The sequence below is a fragment of the Mugil cephalus genome, chromosome 22 (genome assembly GCF_022458985.1).
Source record: "Mugil cephalus isolate CIBA_MC_2020 chromosome 22, CIBA_Mcephalus_1.1, whole genome shotgun sequence".
In the NCBI taxonomy this organism is placed as follows: domain Eukaryota; kingdom Metazoa; phylum Chordata; class Actinopteri; order Mugiliformes; family Mugilidae; genus Mugil; species Mugil cephalus.
The window spans coordinates 15,840,602-15,853,478 of NC_061791.1; the positions used below are offsets into that span (position 1 = coordinate 15,840,602).

Below are 12,877 nucleotides of genomic sequence, written 5' to 3' on the forward strand. Positions count from 1 at the left end.
TACTCTTTCCTCATGCGTATTCAAAACAAAATGTGGAGCTTTATCAGCCTTTCCTTTCATTAATAACTGAAAATGTTTATTTGTCTTTGGCCTCTATGCGTGAATTCTTTAAGAGTTTAGATTGCATGCTTACTTTCGTCAGTGCGTGTTCCAGTTAGGCTCCTCTTTGCTAATTGTGGCGTCTTTTTTTGTTTTCCCCCTTCTCCCCGGTCAGACCTGTTAGTGCGGCTAGTATCGGTCGACCTCCATACGTTTGGACCTGACGCCCTGACGGCAGTGCGGTTGATCGAGCATCAGGCCAGTGCTGACCAGGCAGCTGAGGTTCGACCGCAGCTGGTGGAGCAGGTACCTGCAGCTGTGCAGGGGGCACCAGCACCGGGTAAGTATCTTCACATCTCCTCAGGCTCCCTGATCAGACACATGGCCAAGAGATACAAAAATAATGTTATAATATAATAACTAATATTGGAATAGTTGAAATATTGACCAGTTCATCAAGAAACAACCTTTGTTCGTTAAGACCTACTCTAAGCCCAACCCATACCTGCCACACACACTTTCTATGCAAATAAAATTAAGAAGGCCTTGTAGGTAATGCAAATGAACTGAAGTCAGTGAGGCTTCTCAGTCAACCAGGTATTACTACATCTGTACAAACAAGGCTGGAAAAAGGGCAATCTTTTGGAGTTTAGAACAGTTTACACACTGCAGCCAGAAGTGACAGTTTGAAAGAGAAGTAAAGAAAACCATCTATGTAAACCTCCAACAGGGGAGATGGACTAAAATGCAATTTGCTACTGATTTACAACAGCCTTTTAACATTAATCCCCAAACCGTTTCAGTACCATTTATTAGGGACGGAAAATGGAATCAAAAGAAATTATGCATAAACTGCTGAGTAACTGGTTGCTACAGACCCTAGTTGTGTGAGTTTGAGGTGGGTACGCAAGCAACTCCGCACCAGTAATTTAGACTCAGTGTCTTCTTGGATGAGTGACAAAACTTCTTCAAGAAACTTCAAGTTGTCCTTGTTCCAGCTGTGTCTTTGGGAATAACGGCACTTAGGCGTATATGTTGAAGGTACCATGAACTGTACCCGTAAACTACTTTGATAAGCTTTTAAAAACTTTAACTAAAAGTACTACAGCGTAGCTTCACAATGATTAACCCAACAGGAAACCAAGCATGCGTTTGTTTGTGGTGGTGTTTTGTCATTCAATTCAAATCAGTTAAACTAACAGCACATTGTTCAGTCAAACCAGATCTGTGCCTCACCCTGCATGTGTCTGAAGCTGAACAACAAATATGTTTATTGTTACGCGTAAACTCAAAAAGGCTAAGTATGTGACTGCCATTTCACAATATTTCACTGATAAAGGCACCTGTTGTTAAGCCATATAATATTCCAATATTGGAGGCCATCACTGCATCTTTGACTGACAAGTTAAAATGCCTGAATGTTTACAGCCTTCAGTCTTGTGGTGGGAATAGTTGTCCTACAGCATTTACATTGAAATGCACTTGAGCTCTCTGACTTTCTAACTATTGATCAGACAGTTGCACATCAAAGAGAAGGGGCCAGGGTTGAGTAGTATTCCATATTTGGGCCTTTCTCCAGTCTGCGATGACACAGTTGGCAACAGTTCAAAATTGATGTGGTTTGAAGCATAAAGTGAAGACGATAACACTTGCAACTAAACAAAAGCGAAAGCGCCTCAACTGTTATTTGTAGGAGCTAAGAGATGTTCCTCCTATTAAGTTGCAAATAAAAATTGTCTGTAGTGTTACATGTCCTCTGCTGGGTCCTGTACTCAAAGCCAAAGCAGATGTAAAAGTAGCTTTCCACACTTATCACATCATCATGAGTTTTTGAATTGGCAAGTGACCCACTGCATTGCAATGGACCTCCCTACCACCTCCCAGCTACGCCCCCCTAACCTTGGAAGTGTCATTCCTGCACCTACTGTTCTCAAAGGGGCTGCTAATGCAAAGTTATTAGTGTGCTGACATCTAGTGGATAGCGTGGGTAGCACTACAAACTCATTCAATCATACAAATGTTTTAATCTTTTGTAAATTTCTTCTTTTGTCTTTCTCGTTGTCTCTTTAGTAACAAGGGTCCCAGTTCAGTCGACTCAACCACCACCTGGTATTGTTGAACTGGATGGGGAGAAATTTACACTGCAGTGGTAAGACTAATTAATCTACAGGCATGAATTATGTTCATTTAATTGAAGGAAAAGAAAAGTACAATTGAGATGCAGGATTTTCCTGTCTTTCAATAATATTGTGTTGTTGGTTTCCTCCGACAGGCTAAACGCACACTTTGAGACGAACCCCGATGGCTCCGTGTCTCGATCAGAAATGTACTCGGAGTACCTGGCCACATGCAGCAAAATGGGACGAAGCAACATCTTAAACTCCACTGGCTTCCTCAAATGTCTTCGGTCAGTCTCCACTATCTGGTTCTTTTTTGTTCCACCAGCACAGAGGACTGACGTAGATCTACTGAAAATCTCTGGTTGCCACTGCAGTTACTGTCCTTTGCTAGCATATGTAGATTAGATGTTTCGTCTTGATGCATCGTTTAATGTGTGTCAACACTGTGTGACTGGGATCAGTGAATGCACCAATTGTAGCAACTTTTAAGAAGGCATACAAACGTTTTTTTCCCTCTGTGTTAATCTTCTTACTACCCTTGCCTTCACAGTACTGTGTTCCCCAACCACACGATGCGGCGGCAAGAGGAGACCAAGGCAAATGGCCAGGTTCAGATCCTCCTGGTAGGGCTAAGGCGAAGGTCGATTCCCCTGCCCATCCAGTTGTACTACCAGCAGCCACAGCAGCAACAGCAGCAGCAGCAAAATCCGACAGCAGCTACTCCACCTCCAGCAGCTCGACATGAAGCACCCGGAGACCCTCAGGCCCCGCCTCCAGGTAGATTTAAAACCAGTTATAGCTTTTCTTTTATTCATGTCTTTCTTTGAGTTATTATCATAAGGTTTGTGCTGTTAAAACGTTGCATTTTAACCTTTAAAGTTAGGTTTTGCTTTGTCACCTAAGATGCTTACCCCAAGGTATTTTCCCATCCGTGTTAGTTTTGAGGTGTTTAACAGAACATGCATTTAGTCAATAAGACTGCAGTAATGCAAGTATCATTAGGCACACCAGAAAAGTGATACTGCGGAGAAGATGGTAGTCGTGTTGAGAGCAGAGCTGGTACCGCTGGGACCAAGATGGCTGAACTAATTACAAAGGCAAAACATTTTGTGGAAATGATCAAAGGGAAATAAGTTACTTGGAGGAGCTTACTGTGGAAATTGAAAGGACGGAGCTAAGCAGTATCACATGTCACGAAATTGAGCTGCGAAGATTATTGGAAACGCTGTGTTATGTCTACACTACAGAAGTAATTCTGAAGCATGGCATGAGATATGTGTAACATTACTGCTAGAGTTCATTCGACTGAGAATCATGTCAACAATAGTGGTCGTGGTAACTTGAAATGAATTGGCCAACAAAGCCTGCCTAGCATGGTTAGTCCTGGATATTTGCTTGTGGCAGTACTACTAAAATCTCTTTGATTGTTATTGTGTATGTCTTCATTTCAGCCAGTAGCTTTTCCTGTTAGTCAAAGTTGTTAAACCTGGTGATCAAGTCTGCTCTTAGAAATAAGTAATCATACCTACAACAAACTCTTCATGTTCATAGCAACAGTGCAGCTAAGGAGTAAGAAGTTTCTTTGTGAACTACTGCTTAAGTTTAACTTGAGCTTCTTCTTATTCCTAAAGTGTTTGCATCTTAATGTGTTTCCAGGCGTACCTCCTGGGCATCTCAGTGTTGGACCCCAGTTCGTCCGGGCCCCAGGCTCCAGCCTCAGCACCATTGTTGCTGCCCCACCCATGGCCTTGACTACACAGGAACCTCCCCAACCGACTGTTTCCCGTCACCCGGTCCCCCCACAGGTGCCTCCACAGTTACCAACTCCTTTGGCAGCAGTGCAGCAGCAGCAGCAGGTCCGACCTGGTCCAGTGGTCCAGATTCCAACGTCGGCGCCGGCCACCCAAAACCACAGCCCTCAGAACTCTACTGCTTCGCCCGTGGCTCAGCAACAGCAGCAACACTCCCCAATGCTCCCTACGGGAACGCCTGTCACGCTATTTCAACAGGTACCACAGGGCCACATCCTCACCGCCAGGGTACAAGGAGTGTGCCCTCCTATCACCCAGCATTCACCCCTTCCTCAAACCCCTCCTCTGTCTGGGACTCAGGGTGGAACTACCCAGGTAGAGCCTCAGTGTGTTGCTGTGGCGTCTACACCCTCCTCTCCCATCCAGGTTGGGGGTGGTCAGGCCTTGAGTATTGCAGGTGTGCCCAATTCCCAGGGGTCACGTGTCACGTTTCAGAATATTGCCCCTAAACCAGCGCCCAACCAGTCAGGTGGACCAGCAACCACGATAGCTACCCCCAGCCAGCAGCCCCAGCCTCAACCGCAGGCGCAGAGTGTAGTAATAGTCAGTCCCAACCCCCAGCAGAGCCCATCCTACACCCCTGCCATACACCAGATCGTTCTTACTAATCCCTCTGCCATTCCCGGTGCCCAGACCATTCAGATAGCAGGGCAGCCTGGAGCTTCTTCCAGTCCCTGCACACCTCCTGCCTCTCACTCCAACACACAGGTCCAGCCCAATCAAACTGTCAGCCATGCACTGTCCATGAAACGGCATCAACAACAGCCACCTCTGCAAATTATTTCCCAAACTCCTCCCTCTCAGCCTACCTCCACTGAGTCCAGCTTGATCAAACAGCTACTGCTTCCAAAGCGAGGGCCTTCTACGCCGGGAGGAAAGCTAATCCTGCCTGCTCCACAGGTGCCCCCTCCCAACAATACGTTAGGCCCTAGTCCACAAGTAATCTATCAGCCAGGCTACAGCACACAGAATCCCTCTTCTCAGCCTCAGCAGCTCAATATGCAGCTGGTTCCTGGCCAGCTTCCTGCTGCAGCAGCTCCAGCCCTACAGACGGTTCAACTCTTGCCAGGCCCGCTAATTTCCACAAGTAGTCCAGGAGGAGCTACCATCATCCAGGGCCCCACAGCAGCTGGACAAGTTACATTCACCGTGGTCCCCAACACTGGCTTCGCCACCACTGCTGCTGCTGTTGCCGCCGTCAGCCAGGGAGCTGTGGCTCCGGGCGTTTCCCCGCCTCCATTCTCTACTGGAACAGTGCCCCACCATGCTCCAGCAGCTACGCCACCTCCACCACCACTGCCAGCTCCCCTCAGAGGAGATAAGATTATTTGTCAAAAGGAGGAGGAGGCTAAGGACGCCACCGGGCTTCATATCCATGAGAGGAAGATAGAGGTGATGGAGAACTCCTCTTTGGCAGAAGGAGACGCCTCCAATGGTAAAACCAGTAACGGTGATGTTGCGGCAGGTACCAAGCTGCTAAATGGTAGGAAGTGCATGGAGTCTAATCTACCTCCATACCACTCAGGGAACAGCCAGGGAGCGCTCAATGGCCCGGCTACGGAGAGTCACCCTGCTAATGGGAAGCAGGCTCTCTCCCCAGGCCCTAACACCCCTCTAGAGGGCAACCCTGATCCCAAAAAGACTCTTGTCAATGGGGTGTGTGACTTTGATCGGGTTGACAGTGGTGGGAACTTTAACAAAAACATTCCAAATCACATTGCTTCCAAACAGTACGTGGGGAATGGGGAGGTTGGCCCATCTGAGAAGAGTCATGGCCTCGACCCCCCTCTCCCCAGTCCTCCTCCACCCCAGCAGGACACTGCCAAAGCCCAGCAGGCCGAGCGCCTGGCTAATGGACCCCAGGCAGTCAGCAACAGGCCTCCCTCGGAATTAACCAATGGACCTTTGGGCTCGGGCCACGCTACGCCTGTGCTAAGACAGCAACTGCTCCCGAACTCCTCCTTCCCCTCCACTGTCACTGTTACCTCCCAGAGTCTCGCCGCCTCTCCTGCAAACGGGGTGGCCCCCGAGGCTCGAGGCCTCAAAAGGCCAGCCGAGAACGAGGACCGCAGCACGGCGGCGTCGGCACCCTCTGGGATCCCCAATAAAGTGGGAGTGCGGATCATCACCATCAGTGACCCCAACAACGCCGGCAGCAGCGCCACGATGGTGGCGGTGCCAGCAGGAACCGACCCAAGCACAGTAGCCAAAGTAGCAATAGAGAACGCCACTCAGCAGAGGAACTGCTCACCCACACAGGCAGCTGGCGCAACGGTGAGTCACTGTAAACCACAATTATTCACACCATCTCGTAGTGTGACTTTGCGTCTAGCCTGCCACAAAATATGTCTTTATTGTCTGCCTCACTGGCATTTGTGTCACCAATCATATGATGTAAATATTTGTCTAAATTAGCCATATTTGTCATTTGTGAAGGTTCTCTGTCATCCAGGTTATGGTATATTCCTATCCCACCTTCTTTATCAGTAAAATAATCTGGTGTTTTTTTTAACATACTATCAAAGCCCCTACTGAAGGATTCCAGACTACATAATGAGCTATGACAGTCTCATTTTGGTGTTCCCAAAATGTAAACTACAGATTTTATAGACGGCTGTCCTGAACGGAAATTTAGCAATTTTCAACATTTCTCACATTGTCCTGAAAGAAATTGCTACATTAATTAAATACATTTATGTTGTTCGACTCAATATACAACATAGTAAAAAGAAAAAAAAAAGTAGACACTGAGTTTTTTTGCCTGATCCGTTCAATCCCAACCGCTAACGTTAAACCCACAGCTTCTGTTTGCATTTAAACTTGAAGCAAAAGTAGCATGAAGTGTGTGGAAAAAAATACCATAAGAGATGCTAAAATTAGCATCCTATGTAGGGCATAGAAAACGTGTTTCTGTCTCACTTACACAAATACCCTCACGTACCTGTTGTTGGAGCTCAGTCATAATGTTGCTCTGTACTGCCAACAGTGCGAGTAACTCCCAGGGAATATTTTTGCATGCCGTATTCTGAAATAAGAGTTACGTAACCGAGCTCATCAGCATATTTAGGTGTGCGGTACTTTAATGTCAGGCCGCAGAATAATGTCTGACAATAACTCTGAGTTACAAATGCAGCGGAGTTTAGATTACGCCCATGCTGTTCTGCAGGAGATGGAAGTAAAAGAATTATTGATTTAAAGACACAGTGTGTGGGATTGCACTATAAGGTCACATGTAACTATAACTCATTGTCATTAGTTTAGAGTGAGCCTGTCATATCTACACAGAGAAGGGCTCCTCTTCCAGATAACATGCTTCTACAGTAGCCCAAAAGGGACAAACCAAACCAAGAGCTTTTTTTTTGTTGTTGTTTTTTGTAATAAATCGGCAGCCATTGTGTACGTTTTCCTACGTGCTCGGAAATGAAGGGCTGAGGGAGGATTATTCCATTCTTTGCAGCCTCTTCTACACTCTCCTCTTTAAGACACTGACATATATGTAGAATAATGCTTTTCCTTCCAGTCCTTTGCCAAGGCTGTAAGCTTTTGTGGCCATGTCACTTCAACCATTGTCAGGCCACGTGAGGTGAAGTGGTTGTTAGCGATGCAGATGACTGACACGGGAAAGTAGAAATCAGTCTGACATGCGTTTCAAACTGCAGGTGACATGAGCTTTGCCTCTAACACGTCTGTTAAATAAGCGCAGCCGCTGCATCTCCGAAATGAGTGTGTGGAGGTTAAGAAGGTGAGGCCAGTTAAGATCATGTGGCTCTCGCTGATACCCACCTCCTACAGCAAAGCAGCTGAGAGAACAACTCCCGCCATTAGACGGGCTCGGGTTACATCTCAGCCAACAAGATGATTTCATACGCTATCGTATTATATTGTACAAATAAGCTCCGGTTGAAGTGTTAACACGCATATAAATATATCTAATATATCTTTGCGTGGACGGAGGGTGACTCATTCTGTTTTATATTTTTATTACTTTATAACGGGTCTAAAATTATGCCTTCCACAGCCTACTGTTACCCCGTCTCCACCCCCTGTATCCCAGCCTGCATCAGCAGGAAACCGCAGCCCTCAGCTCCCAGCACAGCAAACCTCCGCAGCGCCGCCAGAGCAAAGCAGGAAAGCAGGGCAGAACTTCAAGTGTCTGTGGCAGTCCTGTAAACGGTACGAGCCTTCCCTCCACAGATGAGCTGTTGATCTGATTGCCTCTCATTCTGCCCCGCTCATAATTAACTCCAGCTGCGCCTCCTCATTTATTCTTCCTTTTTTTATTCCCCCTGTAGGTGGTTCGAAACACCTCCTCAAGTGTTTTACCACGCAGCAACGCAACACGGGGGAAAAGACGTGTACGGAGGTCACTGTCTGTGGGAGGGATGTGAACCTTTTCCCCGGCAGAGACTGTCCTTCATCACACATCTACAGGTAACAAATCATGTCATTAACGTCCCTTTTTAGTGCCAGTTCTACTGAAAAATTGTAAAGTTACAACAGAAAATAAGTGTGCAAGCTTAATCAAAATCGTTTCCACTCTGCGTTCCCAGGATAAGCACTGTTCTCGAGAGGCTTTGCTGGCTGGACTGAAGCTAGAGGAGCAGCAGGCACAAAGTCCCAATCAGACTTCTTCCCAGTACGTACACCTCTCTCTAGCCATCACGCTGTTATTGTTGTCGACATCTAAAAGAGTCGCATTTATAATATCAGGAATCAAGAAATCATCGTCACCGTGACGGCCTTGCCTTTCTTTAATGTAGCTCAAACCACAGTGATCTAAACAACAAGGTTAAAAGAAACACTCTGTAGATTGTAGATGTAAATTGAAACCCTTGAAAGCAAATTTCTTGCTTTTTCAAAAGCGATCTCGATGTGTGATGTGTACGCTTGATGTGTTGTAAAGGACTCCGCCAGCGGCAGGCAGCACTCCGGCACCGCGAGCACCGAAAGCAATCGTCAATCATCCGAGCGCAGCTCTCATGGCCCTACGCAGAGGTTCTCGAAACCTGGTCTTCAGGGACTTCACTGTGAGTAGAACAAGAACATTGTTCTAAAGCCACCGTTTCCTCCTGCATTTCAGTCGCACACACTTTTGCATGACTTTTTAAGCTCTTGGCTGGCTGAGGACGAACTAAGCTCCTCTGAAGCTTTTAAATCCCACTGTTTCCCTCAACTAATGGTTCACACACAGGTCGTGATTGACTGGAAATTTTGGGGATTTGGAATTTGGTCGTCTCTAAAACTATGTTGGCTTTGAAATTTTTAAGTTTTTTTTATGAAATTAGTTTTAAAGCCGTACAAAAGAAACCATGATTTTGCACAGTATATGCACTAGTCTGTATTTGATAATGAGGACTGAAAGTGCCCAACCACTCTCTTAACTATAACACCATCTATAAATCAATGACTGTTAGGACTCTGTATTGTTTGAAAAGTTTCGATGCCAGTACCCTTAAAACGATACCGATACCAATTGTGTACTTTATTTAATTCTTTTTTTACTTCAGTTTTCCTCATTCAAAAGATTTTTACACAGATATAGTTGCTCAAATTACTGATTTTTTTTTTGTTTTGTTTGAATTACTGTACTAACCTGTACAACAAAGTATTACTTGGGCTGTGTAATTAACGACATGATGACAAGCATCTCATCATATACGGAGAAACTAGCCACTGACAAGTCAGTCTTATACCACATCTTATAGTTGATAATTAGGTTAAAAATTAGCGTGCAAGTTAGCGTTAACTAACATCTTCCCAAAAATAATCTCTTATGCATTTACTATTACCTGCAGGTACCATAGGTCTGTAGTACAGCCGTACTTTTGTATTTAGTATATAGTGTTTTGGTGGCTGAACAGCCGAATGTGCCACAGGCGCAGAACGTAAAGCCGCTTTACTGCCATATTAACTGCAGTTGTTGTGGCGGTGGACCAATGACACGGTGCATTGAATCAAAGAACACTCAAGGTGATTGGCTGCAAGAAAAACCATAGATTACCAGTCATTTTTTCTACATCTGGGTACAAAAAGAACCAATTACAGTAATCGTTTGACAGGTGCAGTTTTGAAACTACTTGGTACTGTGCTATTTCAGTCGATAAAAAGCATCTAGTACCGATATCGAGCCCTAATGACTGTTTTTCCTAATTATTTCCATTTTCTTAGGATGAGAAAGAGGGACCAGTGACCAAACACATACGACTAACTGCTGCCTTAACATTGAAGAACATCGCCAAGCACTCTGACTGTGGTCGCATGTAAGTATCCTGCTGGATAGAAGGGATTTTGAGTGCACTGAGATCAGAGGTCATTGTCATGGTGTTAGTGTGTCACTTGTTCTGATCACCAAGGGGTTGTTCATTGTGTGAAGGACTTTTGACTTAAGGTTTGTGTTTTTTCCGTCGTGTCCCAGGTTGGTAAAGAGGCATGAGACGCACCTCTCCGTGCTCGCGCTAAGTAACATGGAGGTTTCCACCACGCTCGCCAAATGCCTTTACGAACTCACGCGCTCGCTCCAGGCTTAATGCCAAAAGGACAACCTCTACAACCATCCTCCAACCCCTCTCCTCTGACGAGAGGAGCAAGCCACCAGTGAGCCGTAGCGGGTCCGCAGGGGGAGCAGAGGGCGGGAACTGGAACATAGACCCTCCTTCTGCTGCGCCAGCCACCCCAACCTCCCTCTCGTCCCTCACCTACTTCCTGGCCAGCCTGTGTTCAAACCCCTGCCCGCCTCATCCACACACAGGGGGGGAAAAAACTGCCATGGGGTCTTCCACCAGCTGCCCACCAGGGGGAGCGCTTTAAGACAGCTTCCCCGAGGGACTCTACCAACGAAACCCCAAACACGAGCACATTTATTTTATTTTATTTTTTTTGTTTTGTTTGTTTTGGTTGTTGTTATTTTCTCTCTTCGTGAACTGATGTGTGCGTTGGCGTGAGCGGCGGTCGACTGAAGAGTACAGGTGGCTGGGGAGGAGGGCAGGGGGCGGGGCTACTGAAGGTGTCCCACAAGGTTGGGTGGACTCAGCTGGCAACTGGCGCAGAGAATTTTTTTTTTTTTCTTTAGAAACTGGTAGCTTGGTTTTCTTACTTGAGTCAATATATTTTCACTTATTTATTATTGAAATGAATACCATTACAATTAATGAAAAAGAATCTTGTAAATATGTTGTGAATATATATAAAGAAGATCCTCTTTCATGCCGATGCAGCCACTGGAGAACTTGCTCTGTGGAGTAATAGAAGCATTACTTTGGCAGAATTGAATAAAGTAGTATGTTTTGTTTTCGTTTTGTTTTTTGTTTTGTTTTTGCTTTTTTATGATCCCTGGTCACTTGTATCTAATGTGATTCTATACTCAGCAGTGGATGAATGTACTTAAAACCTGTAAATAATTCTGCAAAGGTACTGATTGCTGTAAAGCTTAGGGAGGGGGAAAACAGTTTTTTGTGGAACTGTGACATTTTTTGTATTATAATACCTTGTAGAACTCATTTTGCTGGCTGAAAGAGTATGGAATAATATATCTCATGTCATTTTGTAGAAGAAAAAAAAATTATTGAAGGTATTCTCTTCCCTTCCTCTTCCCTTGCACACCCTCCCCTCAACACGCACACACACACAAGTAACATATATCCACTGTAAGCGTTTTGTCATTGTACGGGCACGGTGCGCGTACCAAAATTTTTTTGTATTTGTAAATTGGTTTAAATACATGGAGTTTTTATACAGGTTTTCTCCTGTGTTCTTTGCTTTACGTGCAGGTATGATATTTTCTTCACTACTTTTTTCTATCTTAATATAGTGTGGAGTTTTATTGTACTATTTTTTCATTCTTAATACCATGCCACATTCCGGCTCACGTCCTCAGACTGTCCTCTCTACCGTGTGTTGTGTAACATTTATGACTGCCTGTCGTATTAGCATCTGACCGGGGCGACCCAACCATCCTCATTTCTGCGGTGTCAGTAGGATGTGTGACTATACATAGACCTAACAGTCTGTTAGAGATTGGCTTTATTTACTTTGGTGACTGTTTATAGTTTTTAAATAAAACACTGAACATTTTGCTTTGGTTTTACTCTTGTTTCTTGCTTTTTTTGCCCCCATCAATTCTTCCACATGCTGCCTTTTTATTTATTTACTTTTACGAGCATACTCATCAATGTAGAGCAATGGATCCCAACCACATGCACTTTCTGGTTGTATCTATGCGGCCGTTAAAGTCACTGTAAAATTCTTGATTGAGAAGCTCGATGACAGTGGACAGTACAGAAATTACAATGTTGTGAATGAGGCTGCATGGAATCTGGTTGACAAGAAAGTACAGTTGGCTTACAGTGATAGTTTAAAAAAAAAAATGCCTTAAAGTCAAGAGAGGTTTCCTAAGCACTGGATAAATAGCATAGTAGAAAGGGACATATAAATGGAGAAGAATTTTAAATACAAGTTATTTATAAACAGTTGAAATGGTTAGCTTAAAGGCATATGTTGAACTGTTGGCTAATAACGGTTAAATGCTAATGCTAATTGATGAACCAGATACATAAAAACTGTAGAAACGGATCACTTAAGGTCATGGAGAAATGTTTGAATTGCTAGCTAGAAGCAAGCTAACTGATTAAAGTTTAAGACGGATTAATAAACGTTAGTATTAAATAGAATTTTTTAGCTTAAATAATAAACAACGGAAGGGAAGTAATCGATAAAAAAGCTGGAATTCCGTAGCTAAGTTGTCAAGAATTTAGTAATAAATAATAATCTTAGGTCAAACCGTTAAAACTGACGGGAAGTAGTGGATAAATGATGTGCTAATTGTAGGCTAACGGACATCAGGTTGAAACTGTTGGCTTGAAATAGGTTGAATGAATTCAAAATTCAAAAGTTACTGATAAATCGTTAACA

General features: G+C 44.5%; 1 protein-coding gene across 2 annotated transcripts in view; it reads left to right on the forward strand.

The window, feature by feature from the left end:
• arid2 (AT rich interactive domain 2 (ARID, RFX-like)) overlaps window positions 1–12,042 on the forward strand; it is a 31,688-nt gene extending 19,646 nt beyond the window's left edge. The window contains exons 11-22 of one of the 2 annotated variants that reach the window (XM_047575297.1): window positions 215–379; window positions 2,110–2,188; window positions 2,312–2,446; window positions 2,710–2,936; window positions 3,816–4,351; window positions 4,385–6,244; window positions 7,989–8,143; window positions 8,263–8,401; window positions 8,521–8,606; window positions 8,874–8,997; window positions 10,139–10,230; window positions 10,386–12,042. In XM_047575297.1, coding sequence (XP_047431253.1) covers window positions 215–379; window positions 2,110–2,188; window positions 2,312–2,446; window positions 2,710–2,936; window positions 3,816–4,351; window positions 4,385–6,244; window positions 7,989–8,143; window positions 8,263–8,401; window positions 8,521–8,606; window positions 8,874–8,997; window positions 10,139–10,230; window positions 10,386–10,497 — 3,710 coding nt within the window. In that variant the 3' untranslated portion in view covers window positions 10,498–12,042. Of the gene's footprint in view, window positions 1–214; window positions 380–2,109; window positions 2,189–2,311; window positions 2,447–2,709; window positions 2,937–3,815; window positions 6,245–7,988; window positions 8,144–8,262; window positions 8,402–8,520; window positions 8,607–8,873; window positions 8,998–10,138; window positions 10,231–10,385 lie in introns of both variants that reach the window. The other variant, XM_047575296.1, reaches the window with a different exon arrangement.
• Window positions 12,043–12,877: the final 835 nt, after the last annotated feature.